At 39.0% G+C, this 20,513-nt stretch overlaps 1 protein-coding gene and 1 pseudogene across 3 annotated transcripts in view; one reads left to right on the forward strand and one right to left on the reverse strand.

The window, feature by feature from the left end:
• The window catches only part of GALK2 (galactokinase 2), a 171,689-nt gene extending 163,903 nt beyond the window's left edge, over positions 1–7,786 (reverse strand). For 2 of the 3 annotated variants that reach the window (XM_066276457.1, XM_066276456.1), the window contains exon 1: positions 7,599–7,786. In XM_066276457.1, coding sequence (XP_066132554.1) covers positions 7,599–7,749 — 151 coding nt within the window. In that variant the 5' untranslated portion in view covers positions 7,750–7,786. The remainder of the gene's footprint in view (positions 1–7,598) is intronic. The other variant, XM_066276455.1, reaches the window with a different exon arrangement.
• Positions 7,787–10,437: 2,651 nt separating this feature from the next.
• Positions 10,438–11,524, forward strand: LOC136335140 (small ribosomal subunit protein eS6-like; annotated as a pseudogene).
• Positions 11,525–20,513: the final 8,989 nt, after the last annotated feature.

Raw genomic sequence — 20,513 nt, forward strand, 5'->3', positions numbered from 1 at the left:
TTCTCTCCTCTCTCTCTCTCTCTCTCTCTCTCCTAAAATGAATAAAATCTTTAAAAAAAATTTATGCGATGAAACGATAATGGTACTCAGAGAAAACTTTCTAACCTTCAACGAATGTAAGAAAATAAGAAATTAAAATAAAGTACACATATGAGAAGAGCAAAAAAGCAATAAAGAAATTAGAAGAAATAAATTAAAAGATAAAAGAATTCAATAAACAAGGGGAAAAAACAGAAGACCTAGGTTAAAAACATTATAGTATTTTTATAAGAAAAATAATATAGAAAAAAACTTATCTGAATATCATCATATAAAATCAATATTAAAAATAAGAGACAACTATAAATTCAAAAGAGATTTTTAAAAGGTTTAATCTATACAGAGGGTGATTTTTCTAGGAAAATATGAATTTCTAAAAATTGACAAAAGAAAGATAGAAGAACAAAAAAGAAACAGAAAATGTGGTCAGAAATAATCCCCTTAATAAGGCCCAGAACATGTTGTGAGTTAGTTCTGTCAGGATTGTAAAGAGAGATGATCCTTTGTTCTTATAAATGATTCTAACAGTAGAAGCCATAGAAAGCATTCACATCTATTTTAGGAGGCCAGTATTGCCAAGATGCTAAAACTTAAGAGAGGCCCCAAAAGCAAACTATAGGCTCTTCTCACCTGTGAAAATAGATTTTTAAAACTCTAAATAAGCCTAACCAGGCAGTGGTGCAGTGGATAGAGCGTCGGACTGGGATGCGGAAGGTCCCAGGTTCGAGACCCCGAGGTCGCCAGCTTGAGCGCGGGCTCATCTGGTTTGAGCAAAGCTCACCAGCTTGAGCCCAAGGTTGCTGACTTGAGCAAGGGGTTACTCAGTCTGCTGAAGCCTCATGGTCAAGGCACATATGAGAAAGCAATCAATGGACAATTAAAGTGCCGCAACAAAGAATTGATGCTTCTCATCTCTCTCCTTCCTGTCAGTCTGTCCCTATCTGTCCCTCTTTCTGAATCCCTTTCAGTTTCTGCCAAAAAAAAAAAAAGAATTAAAACTCTAAATAAAATATTGGTAAATTTAATCCAATATATATTATTTCATAATATATATGACCAAAGAGTTTATTCCAAGAGTATGAAGATAGTATCAGCAAATGTGTTAAGTGCACTATTCCAACAAAATAAATGAGGGAAACTCTTTAACTCCATGACCCTCTTAAAACATGCCAAAAGAAATTATAAAATTTGATAGTGATTCCTGATTTTCTAAGTAAAATTTTAAATTAAAAAAAGTTTTTGACATGCTAGAAAAGAAGGGAATGTTCCTATTTAAATAAAGGCTATTCACCAAAAACAGCAAACATCATATTTGATGACAAAATATTAGAAATGCCCCCATTAGAAGCATAATCAAGACAAGGATGCTATCTGCCTGACCAGTGGTGGTACAATGGGTAGAGTATCAGCCCAGACACTGAGATGCCAGATTCAAAACCTCAAGGTCGCCAGCCTGTGCATGGGATTGCCTACTTGAGCATGGGATTATCAACATGATCCAAAGGTTGCTAGCTTAAGCTCAAAGGTCGCTGGCTTAAGCAAAGGCTCACTGGCTTGGCCTGAGCCCCCTGGTTAAGACACGTATGAGAAGCAATCAATAAACAACTAAAATGAATCAACTACAGGTTGATGCTTCTACCCTCTCTTCTCTCTCTCTCTCTCTCCTTTCCTGTCTTCTCTTTAAAAGAAGAGAGAGAGAGAGAGAGAGAGAGAGAGAGAGAGAGAGAAAACCTGACCAGTGGTGGTACAGTGGATCAAACTGTACATCAACCTGAGATGCTTGAGGACTCAGGTTTGAAATCCCAAGGTCACTGGCTTGAGCGCAGGCTCATCCAGCTTGAGTGTGGGTTCATCAGGCTTGAGTGCAGCCTCATCGGCTTGAGCATGAGGTCCTCAACTTAAGTGTGGAATCATAGACATAACCCCAATGTCACTGGCTTGAGCCCAAGGTCACTGGCTTGAGCAAGGGGTCACTGGCTTGGCTGGAGCCCCTGGTCAAGAAACGTATGAGAAGCAGTCAATGAACAACTAAAAAGTGTCACAACTACAAGTTGATGCTTCTCATCTGTCTCCCTTCCTGTCTATCTATCTCCGTCTCTGTCTCTCTCTCACACACAAAAAAAAAGACAAGAAAAAAAGACAAGGGTGCTATCATTCAACACTGTATTAAATTGCATAAAATCACAAAAGTTAAGATGCTAGAGTGGGGAAAATATTATATAATATATATAAAAAACAACAAATGGTTTATATCCAAAAATCCATGCATTTGTACAAAAAATACACACATAAATAAAGAGCTCCTGAAAACTAACAAAAAATACACAATCTAATAACATTTTTTTTTTTTGCTGGGCCATTTGGCACAATCGATCAAAATTTTAAATGTTCATTACCTTTGGCCCTGATTCCATTTCCATGAATGAGTTTAAAGAAACATTCACAATAACAAAGACATATGTACAAAAATGCTGACTGTTGAATTGTTTGTAAGAGTGAGAAATTGGCTCGGTTCCTGAGATTAGCATTAGAGGAGAGAGCAGAGAGGAGAGCAGAGAGAGGCCACGTGGAGGAGGCCAGGAGAGGCAACCAAGATGGCAGAGTGCTAAAAGAGAAGCCAGTTTGTGCAGAGTTTGTGCAGAGAGAAGGAGATGGGGAACAGAGGTGAATAAGTCTGGTGAGTTAGAAACCTTTGATTCTAGGAAACTCGGATAAGTCAGTAGCTTTGTGAGCACTGAATGAGTGGGTTTTAGAGCCCAGTGTGTGTTTTTACTTGCCTGCCGGTACAAGTTAGGATTAAAGATAATGGCCCACCAGTTCGTGGCCCTGTTGTTTCATTACCGTCTGTCTGAATCCAATGCGAACCTACATGGGCCAGGCGGCTGTGATGGTGGCCGTGAATACTGGCCATACACGTGGCTGGACTTCAACAATTGGCACCCAACGTGGGGTCATGAAAAAGGGAAAGTGGAGCGGTAATGGAACTCCCTCAAAAAGTGAGCACACTAAGTTAAAGCATTTAGAGAGTAAAGTTTTTAACTACAGTATGGGGGGAGAGTATAATAATAAAGTAATTTGGGAGTAAATATGAGAATACTAGGTTCAAAAGTGAGGGACCTTTTTCTTTTTATACAAATGTTTTTATCTGAGAATAAGTTGTTTAATCAAAATGAGGTAAAAAGAGAGGAATGTAAATATAGAAGCTTGGAGTCTGAGAGTAACTCGGGAGATGGGAATATCACGGCTATGGCCATTTTAAACTTTGCGACTTCGCAGCTCTCTGCTCTCAAAGTCTTTGTCTCAGGCCCTTGGAAATCTCCGCTCCAAAAAGCAGAAGGCTGGCCTCCCCAGGCAGGGGCAATAAGCCAAGAGCCAATAAAGCAGCAGAGACAAGGCCGCCCGCGAACTAGGCCTCGTGCTGGCCTAGCGACTCGCCCTGCCCCATGCCTCCAAAATGAAGTGAACAGGCAACGACAAAGGCAGAATTGGTGGCTTCCTAAATCAGCCAGGCAAAAAAGACACAAACGGGCTGGAGAGAGCTCCGGCCAATGCTCGAAATCCGCATATATAAGGTGTGCAGCGGGGAAGGCACGCCCCAAATACAAGGCTCCAGACGCCGCCAAGTTCCCAAAAGTGCAAGCGGTAGAAGCCATGCCACCGCCAGGGCGGCCGGCCATGGTCCCCTCTTGGAAGCACGGGCGGCAAAGGGGGTCCCGCTGGCGCGCACAGGCAGGATGCGCAGCACAGCCTCCTATGCTAGAATGTTGGACTCCCGCGAGCTCCCGACAACAACAACAAAGGAAACGCTGCCAAGGCCGGGGCCCCAAATCCCAATGGCCGCCGGGGTGGCAGCGGTGGTGGCTCTACGAGAGGCTGACCTTTGTGCGCGTGGGGTGCCACTCTGCCTGGGAGGCCCAGGCCCAGGAGAGGAGTGGGAAAGTATTCTCCTCCCAAATAAGCTAAACTTGCCTTTGGGGGGGGGGGCTGAAATGGAGGGATTTCAGCTGCCAATTGTAACAGCTATTAGAATTTAAGAATAATTAAAAGGTCACGATGCTTTAAAAAAAAAAAAAAGAGTGAAAAATTGGAAACTTAAACATATACTCTACTAGTTGAGTGGTTAAATAAGTAATGATATTCATACTATGAAACACTCTTGGCCCTTAAAATAAATCTGTATAATAATATAGTCACTCGTTCTGCTGTAGCCCCCCCCCCCATCAAGGCACATATGAGAAAGCAATCAATGAACAACTAAGGAGCCGCAAAAAAGAACTGATGCTTTTCATCTCTCTCCCTTCCTGTCTGTCTGTCTCTATCTGTCCCTCTCTGTCACAAAAAAAAAGGGGGGAGCCTGGCCTATGGCAGTATAGTGGATAGAGCGTCAAACTGGAGCACTGAGGTCGCTGGTTCGAAACTCTGGGCTTGCCAATCAAGGCACATATGACAAGCAAGCAATGAACAACTAAAGTGAAGCAACTATGAGTTGATACTTCCCGCTCCTCGCCCCCCAAAATCAATAAAATCTTTAAAAATAATCATAAAAAGGAATGTCATACTGACATGTTACAACATGGATAAACCTAGAAAATATATTTAGTGAAAAAAGCCAGTCACAAAAACTGTGATTCCATTTATTTGAAATGTCCAGAATCATAACTGCAAATCTATAGAGATGGAGGAAACATTAGTGATTGCTTAGGACTAGAGGATGCAGGATTCTTTTGGGGGTAATGAAGACATTCCAATTTTGACCATGGTGATAGCTGCACAATCCTGTGACTATTCTAAAAGCCATTTCATTGTAAACTTTAAACAGGTGAACTGTTTAGTATGTGAATTATGTACCAATAAAGCTGTTAAAAAATAATCTAACAATTTAAAACAATCTCAAAGAGAAAGAAAACAGAAGAGACACCACCGCTAAGAAAGGTAGAATATGGAATTTGAAGTAGTCTTACAATACAGAGAGTATGTATGATTGGGATGCAGAAAAAAATATTAGAGCTTCTATTTCCATTTGATTTTATATAAAAAGAATAGAAAAAATTTAGTTTACTAAAATGTATAATTTGGTTGATTAATGCCTTTACGCAGAGAATCATGTGTCCTGTGAAGCTGAAGAGGCATCCAGAAGAAAACACAGGAGTTCCTTAAGAAGACAGTCTCATCTTGTCACTTGCATGCATTTTTTTTCCTTTCAACATATTGCAACATATGACCAGCTAGGGGGATATGCAGATACACTACCTAAATTTAACTTAAGCCAACCCTACTAGAATGAATGGCTGAAACATTGCTTGAGGGTAACAATCATATTAATTCACAGGTGAAAACAAGAAAATGGTACTGCAAACTTATCTGACTGCTATAGGATCTCTTCTGAGACGAGCACAGAACAATAAATATTTGTTGCATAAATGAACACTATAAAAAACTAAAAGGTGGCCCTGGCCGGTTGGCTCAGTGGTAGAGCGTCGGCCTGGCGTGTAGAGGTCCCGGGTTCGATTCCCAGCCAGGGCACACAGGAGAAGCGCCTATCTGCTTCTCCACCCCTCCCCCTCTCCTTCCTCTCTGTCTCTCTCTTCCCCTCCTGCAGCCGAGGCTCCATTGGAGCAAAGATGGCCCGGGCGCTGGGGATGGCTCCTTGGCCTCTGCCCCAGGCGCTAGAGTGACTCTGGTCGCGGCAGAGCGACGCCCCGGATGGGCAGAGCATCGCCCCCTGGTGGGCGTGCCGGGTGGATCTCGGTCGGGCGCATGCGGGAGTCTGTCTGACTGTCCCTCCCGGTTTCTAGTTTCAGAAAAATACAAGGAAAAAAAAAAAAAAAAAAACTAAAAGGCAAAAATCTCTAAGGAACTTTTGTAAACAATTCTTCACTTTTAGTACATTACCACCATTCCCCCTCCTCTACTGGGTAACTACTGTATACAAATACTGAGCATTATGATTAAAATCATATAAAATGGGGCCTGGCTGGTTGGCTCAGCGGTAGAGTAGAGCGTCGGCCTGGCGTGCCGGGGACCCGGGTTCGATTCCCGGCCAGGGCACATAGGAGAAGCGCCCAATTGCTTCTCCACGCCCCCCTCCTTCCTCTCTGTCTCTCTCTTCCCCTCCCGTAGCCAAGGCTCCATTGGAACAAAGATGGCCCGGGCGCTGGGGATGGCTCCTTGGCCTCTGCCCCAGGCACTAGAGTGGCTCTGGTCGCGGCAGAGCGACGCCCGGGAGGGGCGGAGCATCGCCCCCTGGTGGGCAGAGCTTCGCCCCTGGTGGGCCTGCCGGGTGGATCCTGGTCAGGCGCATCCTGATCGGGCGCATGCGGGAGTCTGTCTGACTGTCTCTCCCCATTTCCAGCTTCAGAAAAAATACTAAATAAATAAATAAATAAATAAAAATAAATAATAAAATCATATAAAATGGAAAGATAGAATTTATATATAGATATGTTTTATGTAAAAGACTAAACTACAAAGGTTCCAGATTATTTTCATGTAACAAATTCTTTATGAATCTTATTGGAAGCATGTCTTTAACAAAGTGTTTTAATTCATTCTAATGTGTAAGGGCAACAATACTGTGCAAGAACTTCCAGAGAATATACTGACATCCAAAGACATTCACAAGTAGTCTAACACAGTGCTAGTCTCCATAATCAACTATTGTATGTGTGTGTGTGTGTTGGGGGGGGGTTCTGGTACCTCAACACCCACCGTTTGCTGGCTTAAGAGTGAAAAAGTACTTTCAAGTTTAACAAGTTATATTTTCAATTGTCACATGACAATCATATACCAGGCAGTAGGGAGAGCTAAAGGACCTATATTAGAGAAAAAAGTTAACAGGGGGGAAAAAAAAGTAAAAATTAGAGCAAGGTGGGAGTGAAGACAACCTTAGGGAAACTGAAAGGCTAAAATTGTAGTAGGTTAGAGACTTCGTTCTATGAGATTTCAGTCCTATGTCAGAAGAAACTATTTCTACAAAGTAACTACAATATGCCCTCAAATATAAAGATCGTCCACTAGGTATCACTAAACCATTAGTTATTCTGTAGTTAGTACCGGTAGCAGATTAACTCCCTACGTGACAATTCACAGATGCCACGGTTTGTTTAAAAGGATGTAGACACCGAGGGTTTGGGGGGTAGGGGGTAGGAGGGCAGGTTGTTTGGGTGAGGGGCAGTGTGTGTGTGTGTGTGTGTGTGTGAATTAATATTTTAGAAAGGGGACCTTTAAAAGCACTATCAGCTGGCAGGCAAGACAACGAGAGAAAGGGTTCGAAGTTAATTTGGGTATTTCTGCTAAAGCCCTGCAGAAGAGTCTACCACCTTCAGCAAGAAAGGAAAAAGAAGGATCTGCCTGGGTGGAGCAAACCACACATCCCTGGTAGGGGTAAAAGTGGAAAGTGTGGCATGGTCTTTCTTGCAAGCCCAGTAGAGCGGCCTTATAAAATCCCAAGGATTCTGTCCGCTGCCCGGAGCAGAAGCAGCGCCCCAGTGAAGCCCTGGACACCATCTGCACCTAGCCAACCCAGGCGATCCCGAACCGCGCCATCTCCTCTCCCCCACCTGGGATTCTCTGCCACCTGGACTCGACACGTGGCAGGGCCCTCCGTAGACATAGTTTGTTAGAACCTTCTTTTTTCTGCAGTATCAACTGGAGAAGGCTCCCGAGGTAATCACAAGACATCTGTGGCTGAAGCCCTCTTCCGGGTGACATCCGCCCTCACCCTGCGGAAATCCTGCCGCCGCGCTCGCTGAGGTGGCTGCTGTTAGCCCGCCCCTTCTATGGCTCCTCCCCACTGGGCTCCGGAGCCCCGGCCCCTCCCAGCAGCTATCAGGTGCTGTGATCGAGCTGCTCCGAGCTTAGGGAGACCTGGTACTTGGCGGAGCCTCTGCGCCTAGCGCCCACGAAGCTAACTTGGGAAGTTTTCTTTCTGTGCCCTGGGGATAAGATTGGGTACAGAGCTATAACCTCACGCCTCTGGTTGTGTAATTTTTTTGTTTTTGTTGTTTTTTAATTTAGGGCTTTTGTTCTTTAATGACCAGCGACTATTCCCCCAAATGACACTAAAATGTTTAGTTATTGCCTCTTGCTTGGGTTATTTTCAAGTCGGGCAATTTATATTGATGCAGCACTTGATTTTAACATATTTGCATTTATTCAAAATAGCTCTATTGTTGGGCCTTCCTAGAACACAACAGTGAAAAGAAGAAAAAAAAAAAGTCTTTCAAACCGCAAGAGCCCTTAGCATCCAGTTCAACCCCTTCATTTTTCAGTTGCCTAGAGAAATCTCATCCCCAAAAAACACACCATCCCTACCCCTTCACTCTACCATATTACTGTTCTCTTTCTTTCCTAGTTCTCAGGAAAGGCATATTTATTTTCTTGTGTATTTTTTGTCTGTCATCACCTCCGTCATCACTGCCATCACAAGGTAAGCAACTTGAGGGTAGGAACCATCTATTCCCACCATCCAGAACGGAACCTGACCCACTGGTTTTTTAATCAGTAGGTAAGATGAACCGAATGAATGACTGAAAGGTGAAGTGACTTGCCTAAGGTCACACTGCTCATTGGTAGCAAAACTTGAATCAAACTTCAGGTCTATGAACTGCCTAGTGCACTTTGTACTCCAGACTGCTGAGATTAAACCCAAGCACAGCCAGTGATTCATTCGCCTAGCCCAAGGTTTCCTAGTTGAGGAAGTTTGGGCCAACATGACCAGACACCAGGGGTAGTAGCATAACCCAGAGAGACTCAGTAAGTTGCCACTCCAGAATTTCTATATGTGTACATTGGGGAAGGGGAAATTGGGGATGAAAGCTAAAGTATGAATTGACAATATCAAACTACAGATAAAAGGTTGCAGGCCCTTGGCACTTTCTTGCAATGGAACATCAGAGAAACAAAGTTATTCTGGTCTTAGGACTACTTTCTATTATTTCAGTCCCTCATCATTAGCAAATGAAGTGATTATCTATATTTTTGTACCCCAATAAATCCTAATATGATGGGTATTGTGGTTTACTCTTGAGTAAGAGGAGGCATTATTGTCACTTCTGTAAATAAGATTGGAGGGAGAACCTAAGTGAAAAAAATGTAAAATCTTTAGGCCTATCAGTAAATATGGAAAAGACCATTTATTCAGATATGTTTCTAATATATTCTTTTATTGTCATTGAAAAATAACTAAATTCTAAAAAAAAAGAAAAATAACTAAATTCGGAAGCTTTTGCAAATATTGTTTTAATAGTCCCAAACTCATCTCATTCAGTATTTTTAAATGACTATAGAAACTGTTTCATAAAAGAATATTTCCTATTGACTGTGTATTTGATGGCCAGATATTAACTTTTCTAGATGAAACCCAATGCAAAGCATTAGTTTAGATCTTGGATGCACTTCTATTGCAGTCCCAATAAACTGATACAGACTGGAAAGCACTCTATAAAGCAACAAGTAAAACTCCCTTTTTTGAAATGATTGACCTAAAGTGAAAGAGTAAGAAAATAATGGGCCCGTAATTATAACCCAGTCTCTAGACTCCTAGACCAGCCTTCTTCTGAATTTACGTGACCTTTGATGAGACCCCAGTGAAGAATGCTTTTAAAAAATTATTGAATTAGCCTGATCAGGAGGTGGCGCAGTGGATAGAGCATCGGACTGGGATGCAGAGGACCCAGGTTTGAGAGCCTGAGGTCGCCAGCTTGAGCGCGGGCTCATCTGGTTTGAGCAAAGCTCACTAGCTTGGACACAAGGTCTCTAGCTTGAGCAAGGGGTCACTCGATCTGCTGAAGGCCCACAGTCAAGGCACATATGAGAAAGCAATCAATGGACAACTAACGTGTCGCAACGAAAAACTGATCATTGATGCTTCTCATCTCTCTTCATTACTGTCTGTCCCTATCTCTGACTTTCTCTCTGTCTCTGTAAAAAAAAAAAAAAATTATTGAATTATTTAGTAACTTTTGTCCCCAAATTTTGTACATCATGATTTTTTATAAAACATTGATTTTATTTTCTTTTTTGTGACAGAGACAGAGAGAGACAGAGAGAGGGACTAACAGGAAGGGAGAGAGACAAGAAGCATCAATTCCTCTCTGCAGCACCTTAACTGTTCATTGATTGCTTTCTCATATGTGCCTTGACCGGGGGCCACAATAGACCAAGTGACCCTTGCTCAAGCCAGAGACCTTGGATTGAAGCTTGTGAGCTTTGCTCAAACCAGATGAGCCTGCACTCAAGCCGGCAACCTTGGGGTTTCGAACCTAGGTCCTCTATGTCCTAGTCCAACACTCTAGCCACTGTGCCACCACCCGGTCAAGCATAAAACACTGCTTTTAAAATAATTTGTTTTCAGGGCCTCTTTTTTGTGGCAACTCAGAGGTGGTCAGCTGGTTCAGGATGAAGCTGAACCTCTCTTTCCCATCCACTGGCTGCCAGCAACTCATTGAAGTAGATAATGAATGCAAACTTTGTGCCCTTTATGAGAAGTGTACAGCCACAGAAATTGCTGCTGATGCTCAGGATAAAGAATGAAAGGATTATCTGTTTGGAATCAGTGGTGGGAATGACAAACAAGGCTTCTCCATAAAACAGAATGTCTTGACCCATGGCCATCTCTGCCCACCGCTGAGTAAGGGGCATTCCTGTTATAGACCAAAGAGGACTGAAGACAGAAAGCCCAAATCTGTTCAGGGTTGCACTGTGGATGCCAATGTCAGTGTTCTCAACTTGGTCACTGTAAAACAAACAAACAAACAAAAAACATGGGGGAGGCTTTGGCCTGTTGGCTCAGCGGTAGAGTGTTGATCCAGCATGTGGAAGTTCCAGGTTTGATTCCTGGTCAGGGCACACAGGAGAAGTGACCATCTGCTTCTCCACCCCCTCCCTAGGTGCTGAGAGGGCTCCATGGAGCCTCCTCCTTTGGCACTAAAAGTAGCTTGGTTAGGAGCATGGCCCCAGATGGGCAGTGCATCAGCCTCAGACTAGGGTTGCTGGGTGGAGGCTGGTTGGGCGCATGCCAGACTCTGTCTATCTCCCTCAGACTCACTCTAAGAAAAATAAACATAAAAATAAATAAAATTAAAAATGGGGGAGAAAGATACTCCTGGTCTCACTGATATTACTGTGCCTTGTCTCCTGGGGCCCAAAATACTATCAGAAACAGCAAACTTTTCAGTCTCTCTGAAGATGATGATGTCCGCCAATATGTTGTGAGAAAGCCTCTAAACAAAGGTAAGAAACATAGAACCAAAGCACCAAGATCCAGCATCTTGTTCCTTCACATGTCCTGTGAACAGATGTCAGCATATTGCTCTGAAAAAATAGTTTATTTTAAAAAAATAAGGAAGAGACCACAGAATATGCTAAACTTTTGGCTAAGAGAATAAAAGAAGCCAAAGAGAAATTCCAGACACATATTGCCAAGAGACATAGGCTATCCTCTCAGAGAGCTTCTACCTCTAAGTCCAAGTCCACTCAAAAATGAGATTTTCTAAACAAGTATTAGTGAGGATGTGGAGAAAAGGGAATTCTCGTGCACTGTTGGTAGGAATGCAGACTGGTGAAGCCATGTGTAAAGCAGTGTGGAGTTACATCAAAAAATTTAAAATGAAACTTACCTTATGAGCCAGCAATTCCACTTCTGGATATATTTCTGAAGAAACTTAAAACACTAATTTGAAAGAATATATGCACCCATATGTTCATTGCAATATTATTTACAATAGCCAAGATTTGGAAGCAGCCCAAGTGCCCATCAGTACGATTGGATAAAAAAGCCGAGGTACATTTACACAATGAAATACTACTCAGCTGTAAAAAATAAGGAACTCTTATCCTTTGCAACAGCATGGATAGACCTGGAGAGCATTATGCTGAGTTAAATAAGCCAGTCAGAGAAAGACAAGTACAGTATGAGTTCACTTATATGTGAAATCTAATGAACAGAGTCAACTAACAAGCAAACTGGAGACAGACTCATAGATAGAGAGCAGGCTGACAGCTGTTGGGGCTGGAGGGAGCTGGGGTGTGGAGGGATTGAGCCAAAAAGAAAAAAGAGAAAAATCTCAGGGACGCAGACAACAGTGTGGTGATTGCTAGGGACGCAGACGACAGTGTGGTAGGGTAGAGGAGGGTGTAGCGGGGATAAATGGTGACGGACAGAGACTGGACTGGCGGGGGGTGAACACACAGTACAGTGTACGGATGAATGTACTGCAGAATTGTACACCTGAAAACTTTATAATTTTGTTAACCAGTTTAACCCCAATAAATTCAATTTTTTAGAAATAAGATTTTCTAAGAGTAACAAATGAATAAGAACATCAAATGTCAAAAATGAAAAGAAAATAACTTGCTCTCAAACTACTAAAGAACCTCAACTAGAAACCAAAAAACAAAACTCACATTACTTTCTTATACTCTCCTCCTTATGCCAGGCCTCTGGCTAAGTAATAGATTATCTATTCTATATGCAGATGAATAGGGAACATTATTTACAGTTGTTATTATCTCCAACTCTTCTCAGCAATCCTTGTGAAGTGCAAAAGTATTCTGCCTTTGTCAATTTCAAGACATTTCTCTGGCCCTTATCGGACCTATCTAATGGTGAAAAGGTTTAATGTCTAAATCTCAGAGTATTTTTATTTTCACAAATCTTAGACCTCTCAGTTCTTTAATTTTTGCACATAGGTACACTTATAATATGGTTGAGTCTAAATTATAAGGTAACATAATATTTCATCATAGATTCTTAAAGAGAAATCTAATTAATAAACTTGACATTGTTTCTCCTCAAAGGATATTTGTTTCTTTTCAGATAGCAAACAAAATAAACACCCATATGAAACAAAACACAAACTTGATCCAAATTCAAAGTAAAAAAAATACATATGTTGGGTCTCAGCTTAAAAAATCACTTCCTCCAGGATATTTTCCCCATTTCCCGTCCCCACTTCTATCTTCAAAACTAACATATACATCAGCAATTTTCAACTGGTGTGCCACAAGAATTTTTAAAGTATGTAATACATGACTATTTAGTCAGGGGTACTGACCTCTTTTTCCTTAGGTTGTCAATTTAAAAATGACAACAGCCAGCACAACAATTGCCATCCACTGTGAATGAATCAAAATTAAACCTTTTTTTTTTTTTTTTTTTGCTTGCTGCAGTATTTTAGTAGTTAATGTGTGCCATGAGATGAAAGGGTGAAAATCGCTGCCATAGATCATTTATCTGAAATAATGTTATTTTTGTGGGTTAGTCTGTGCAACTTTTAGAAAATATTTTCTATCTTGACTTATAATAATAAAAAAAAGTATTATTCACAACTGGGAGAATCTAATTCAGGGACCTATTTTAGGGATTTCCCCTTATGATAAAATATATTTCTTTGATGTCTTCCTTATAATGTTCCTTATTCATCTATATATAGAATAGATACATCTCTCTAGTATATAATCATTTAAATAAATGCAAAAGATAAGCTCATGATTCAAATAAATATGTATTTATGTAGTTAAATACGGTATGCTAATCTCTTATAAATCAATATGAAAGGAACAGAATTGTCTGTGCAAAAGTGCTTTAACAGAATATACAGTAGATTGTTTTGCAGAGTGAAAAACAACTAACTTCCTAAATACCTTCTTCATGCCCAGTCATAGCTATTATCACACCAGTACTGTTATTACTTGTGTGTTTTCTTGCCTATCTAGTCTAGGGCCTTATTACTCAAAATGTGGTCATACCAGCAGCAGCAGCAGCAGCAGCAGCAACTGGTAGCTTACTAGAAATACACAATCTTGGGCCCAAACCCACTGAATCAAATACTACAGTACAAGCCAAATAAGTCATTCTAAACTTTTAAATCTTTTTTATTACATTTATTGGGGTGACATTGGTTAATAAAATTATATATTTAATTTAATGAAATTAAAATGAAAATTGTGTTTTCATCGCTCAAGTCAAGTCTAAATTTTCTATAAATCATTATTAAATGAGTAGAGATAAAATTAATTTTAATACATATATCTTACCTAATATATCCAAAATATTTCAAAATATAATCAATATAAAATTTATTCAGATATTTTACTTTTCAATAAGAACCCTCCAAAAATCAAGTGCATAATTTACACTTACAGTGCATCTCAATTCCAAAACAAAGATGTGGCTGCTATATTGTACATACCTAAAATATAAGATCCCTGAGGCAGGAACTGTTTTAAAGACTAAGTTTTTTTTTTAATGCTTTATGATATTATTTTATTACATAATTCTTTTGTAAGATTAAATTTGTTTGTTTTGTTTTCAAAGAGCATAAAACACCACATTTTAATCTCCACTTTACAGACAGGGAGACTGAGGTACAGGTTGCCCAAGGTCACATGGCTATTCTGTGATGGGGTCAGTACATAAACTCTCATAAACTAATTGCACTGGCCAAGTTCAGAGTCACTCTGCTTCTTGATAACTACTCTCTGCCTTTATCAGCTCGCTGTCATGCAAAATCTTCTTTCCCAGGGTCTCTGCTGCCATACCGTATGGGGTGCTTGTTCAAGGGCTGCACCTCTCCTGCACCAAAATGTGGACTGACCTTAGTTACATTCCCACCTTTCCCCAGTCCACCACTCCCTAAAAAGCAGTGCTGTACAAAGTAGACAACAAACTAGATAAATGTTTCTTGAATGAATGGCTGTATATAAAATGAATAAAGAATGACTGCCTAATTCAATTTTCTTTTGTTTCTTGAGAAAATTTCTTTGGACTCATTAGATCTTGGGAATCTTTTATGTGAGCATAGAGAGTTTATAATTTGCTCATTGAGTCTCATATCTAAAATGAGACAGATTGGTGGGGAAGATATTATTTTACTGAGGCAAATAGTCTTGGAAAAAAGTTTAACTTACCTAAGTTTAGTTATGTAGCTAGACAATGCAGAAGTATAAAGAGAACTGCCAAAGTGCATCAGACAAAACTGGGCTCAAATTTTGGCTCTGCCATATATTACCTGTGACAGGTAATTTAATGTTTTTGAGCCCACTTCTTCATTTGCAAAATATGTGCATTTATGCCTTTTCCTCAGAGTTGCTAGGAAGCTTAAAATTCCTACTCACTGCGTCTTATAAATGTTACATTTCTTTTCTTTCCTTCTATGTCCAATGTCTTTCTCAGAGTATCAAGGGCCTTCTCTTAGGGTATAGTCTCTCATTCATTGTCTATCAGACACTCAGAAATGTTTAACGAAGAAATACATTAATGAATCTGGATTAGAGTGACTACCACTTATTCCTTGGGAAGCCTTGGACTCTACGTGGTATCATTAAAGGATCCTCCAATACTTTATTTTTTTTGAGAGAAGGGGAGATAGACTCCTGCATACACCCAGCAAATCCCCATCTGGGGCTGATGCTCGAATCAACTGAGCTATTCTTGGTATCCTCGGCACCCCAGGTCGACACTAAAACCAATCAAGCCACTGACTGCGAGAGAAGGGGGAGAGGAAGGGGGATAGAATCAGATGGTTGCTTCCCCTGCATACACTGACCTGGGATCAACCCAGGACATCCACATGCCAGGTCGACTCTCTATCCACTGAGCCCTGGGGCCAAGGATCTTTCAATTCAATTAGATGTTTAATAAGAAATTTTTGAACACATACTGGCTATTATGTGATATCAGGGAATGATTAATTGTCTTAGTGTAATAATATTTAAGGTGACCAACTTTTTTACAATGAAAAGGACAAAAATAAATTGAAGAAAACAATACTGTAAATAAAAGAAACATTTTATTCATTGCAACAATAATATACAATATGATAAATGCATAATAAAACATTTGTAATATTTTATATTGTAATTATGCTTACATGCCTATTAATTTTTAATAATAATCATAAGAAAAAATTCATTTCCATTGAATGAATATTTTTGTCAATGTATCATCTTGTAACAATATATCAGAAATATCTGAACAGGAAATATCCTTCATATTGAATTTTACGGCAAGTGCTGCAGCTAGAATATCAACATTCAATCTCGATTTCTCACTTGTCCAAAAATCACTAGCAATTGAAAAAACTCTCTCAACTGCTGCATTAGTTCCAGTGTAGCACAATGTAAGTTGAACAAGAATAAATAGATTTGCACATTCAATATGTTCAGTTTTGAAATAGCTGAATATTTCCACCCATCTTTTATCAATTTTGACATGTTCATTTTCCCATTGTATTAATTTTTCAGAATTTAAATATACAGCCAGTGTTTTAATTTCTTCAAAGAAACAAATGTCATCTATTTTGATGTCTGGCATTTCTTTAGATAAAAACTCAAGACAAGATATCTGTCCAATATACTTGCGATGAAGTAAAAAAAACACCATTCAAACTTATTTCCCGTGATGTTTGTTTCAGACCAATCTTCGATATATTGAAAACATGTCTGGTTAAAATTCTACACTTTTTTGATAAACTTTTCTGTTATGCCCGGATTTGATTCATCTAAGTCTGACAATTTTCTTTTTATAATTAAAGGAAGAAATTTTTCTTCAAAATGAGATTTATATTGAAGGATAATGTCATTCAAAAGAAGACTAACTTCTGTAGCTGAAATATGTTCACCTTCAATCTTTTGAATTATTTTGTGAAAAACAGATGCTTGATTATGTACAAAATACATTAATATCTCATATATTTTATTATTGAAAAATGATTCCAGGACTTTAGGACATTTGTCTAAACAAAAAACATGTTCTCAAGTAACTGTAGAACACACTCTATAGCAGGTGTTAGAGCAAGTCATCTAACTTTTGAATATCCTAAGCTTTTTGTATTCAACATTTGCTTCTTCACAAAATTGTTTTAAAGTAGCAACAGGAATGGTAAAACGACTAAAATGCAAATAAATTATAGTTATTATTACTTCTACACCAATTAGCATGGCACATGACACTGTGTTGACTGTATTTGACAAAATATGTGTATTACAACCTATTCCTAGTATTTTTTTTTGGAGTAACTCTTGTAATTTTACATAGACATAATTCACCCTCTTACGTCTTCACCTACCAAAATTTGTATTTGTATTTTCAGCCATTAGTGCAACAACTTTGGATTTCAAATTGTTTTCATTTATTATTCTGTATAGATGGTTTGACAAAATATCAGAAGTTTTATTCTCAATGTATTCTTAATTTAAAATTTTTACTTGAATGCCCTTGGTAACCTTAAAATATCTTACTATTATTGGACACAATTTAATTTCAATATGATTTGATGCATCAGATAAAGTCATTACAAATGCTGCAGTTTCTAAGTCCTCTGTAAGTATTTTGTCACAGTAGTTTTTAAATACTGATTTCAAAATAGCCTTACATTTTGTTCTGTCACATGAAAATTCTGCATTGTGAAACTTTTTCAATAACTCAGTTGTACAATCCATACTACAAAAACTTTGTGAATTATGGTATGAAATGCAAATGTTTTCTCCATTGTAGCCAACTCTTTTTCATCCTCAGAATAATTTGAAGTTTTAAAAAAACTTCAGTTGAAGAAAGTATGGTGGTTCCTCAAAAAACTGAAAATAGAACTACCTTATGACCCAGCAATCCCTCTACTGGGTATATACCCCAAAAACTCAGAAACATTGATACGTAAAGACACATGCAGCCCCATGTTTATTGCAGCATTGTTCACAGTGGCCAGGACATGGAAACAACCAAAAAGCCCGTCAATAGATGACTGGATAAAGAAGATGTGGCACATATACACTATGGAATACTACTCAGCCATAAGAAATGATGACATCGGAACATTTACAGCAAAATGGTGGGATCTAGATAACATGATACGAAGCGAAATAAGTAAATCAGAAAAAACCAGGAACTGCATTATTCCATACGTAGGTGGGACATAAAAGTGAAACTAAGAGACATTGATAAGAGTGTGGTGGTTACGGGGGGGAGGGGGGAATGGGAGAGGGAAAGGGGGAGGGGGAGGGAAACAAGAAAACAAGATAGAAGGTGACAGAGGACAATCTGACTTTGGGTGATGGGTATGCATCATAATTGAACGACAAGATACCCTGGTCTTGTTATCTTTGAATATATGTATTCTGATTTATTGATGTCACCCCATTAAAAAAATAAAATTATTTAAAAAATAAAAAAAATAATAAATAAAAAAATAAGGTAACAATTAAAAAAAAAAACTTGTTACTTTACAACTGGAAGCTGATGCATCTAATGATTGCTTATGTTTGTTGGTGGTCAAGTATTTCATTATCGCAGCTTTGCTCCCAACTGCGATACAAAATTCTCCGCTGCAAACATTGCAGAAAACAATGGTATCTTTCTTTAATACGAGGAATGGAAATTTCTTTTTCAATTTATCGTTGAAATGGCATTTTCTCTTTTTTGATTTTTCCATCCCTTAAATGAAATTAAAAATTAAAAATTAAATATAGAGCTACACGAATGATGCAAGCACATTAGGAACTGAAAACATTACATCATGGTAGGAGAATTTTCTGGAAGCTAAATTAACAAAAGTAAATATCAAACAAAACCACTAATTTGGAGTGATATTTGGGTGTATTTATCATTTTTTAATTAAAAGACATCTGTTTTATGCAACTATTTAATCAAAATGCATTATTAATAGATATGGCTTAAAGTTAGATTTCCACTTTAAAACTTGAATTTCAGGAAAATACTTGTAAATAAAATGATACGTTCTTGGAAATTATTAAGTAGATAATGAATAAAACATGAATTGTGCTTACCTATCTATGATTGAATATTCACTAAGAAGGAAATAATCGTGAGTCTACAATGTTGTATGTGCCATGTCGTGTTTCAGTAAGAAGTACACAAAGCCATTTGTACACTTGGTATATCTCGTTCTCTCTCAAGGTCTCCTGTGCCGAGAGCATGTGTCTCATAATCGCATCTCGCCACACTGTACTGATCCTTGACGAATCATCATGTCAAATACAAATACCTCACATCACACACAATGGATCGACTCTGCATCGATCGAATATGGACATTTACAGATTAGTCTTCCAATATCAAAAAGGAGGATATGTAGGAGGACACTTTTCAAGGGAGGACGGAACTTACAAAAGAAAGACTGTCCTCCCTAAAGGAGGACAATTGGTCACCTTAGGATGTTGTGACGACAAAGGCAAATGTTCTTATTTTTACGAAATACACATAGCTGCCTTTAAGGGTGGTATGTCATGACATCTGCATCTTAACTTTCACTTGATTCAGGAAATACACACAGAAATAAGCTGACAGTGGGTATATACATGTTCACTGGACTAGCCTTTCAATTTTATTCTATGTTTGAAATTTCTCATAAAACATTGGGAGGAAATTACTTATTAGGGGAAATTTTTTTATGAAAAGACAGTATTATTGTTGTTATGACTTAAAAACTAAGACCAAAAAAAGTCAATTCAGGTTATTACTAAAAAAAAAAAAAAAAAAAAAAAAATCAGCCTGTAATTCTCCTTTGACTTTTTTCTTTTTTTTTTTTTTTTTTTTTTTTGGCATTTTTCCGAAGCTGGAAACAGGGAGACAGTCAGACAGACTCCAGCATGCGCCCGACCGGGATCCACCCAGCATGCCCACCAGGGGGTGATGCTCTGCCCATCCAGGGGGTCGCTCTGTTGCGACCAGAGCCTTTCTAGCGCCTGAGAGAGGCCACAGAGCCACTATCAGTGCGTGCCCGGGACATCTTTGCTACAATGAAGCCTCGGCTGCGGGAGGGGAAGAGAGAAACAGAGAGGAAGGAGAGGGGAAGGGGTGGAGAAGCAGATGGGCGCTTCTCCTGTGTGCCCTGGCCGGGAATCGAACCTGGGACTCCTGCACACCAGGCCGACGCTCTACCACTGAGCCAACCGGCCAGGGCCGACTTTTTTCTAATACAAAATAACAGATACTCACTTTTGTGTTTTTAAAAGTGCTATTTTTGCAACTTCTAAATTTATCAAACTGGCATGCTTACGTAAATTAAGGTATATTGGTTCATTCAAAGGACGGACTATTAAACAAACATTAAAATAATCATTTCCAAGAATATATTGTATACATGTCCTATGCTGTTACATACTAGGCGCAAAAATAAAAGGAAATTATATCTGTGCTATATCTATATAAAATTTGTGGACTACATTGGACAAAACTGGAAGTTTATATAGAAAATGCTGTTTGAGAAGTTTTTTCATTTCATTTTCTTATTTTTAATTTTGCTAATGATTTTGTGCAATAACGCATTTTAAAAACTAGCCGTTAACTACCCCCTTGAGTTGGTACCAAGGGCAGTAAAAGTCAGTTGTTTATAATTCGTTACACAACTGCATAAGGCTTTTGGCGCCTGAACTGATTGATGCATAACTAATTTCGGATATCCACGTAATCATTTTGCTGACTACAAATATAACAATCATTATGTATAAACTGTACT

Source organism: Saccopteryx bilineata, chromosome 4 (assembly GCF_036850765.1).
Source record: "Saccopteryx bilineata isolate mSacBil1 chromosome 4, mSacBil1_pri_phased_curated, whole genome shotgun sequence".
Lineage (NCBI taxonomy): Eukaryota > Metazoa > Chordata > Mammalia > Chiroptera > Emballonuridae > Saccopteryx > Saccopteryx bilineata.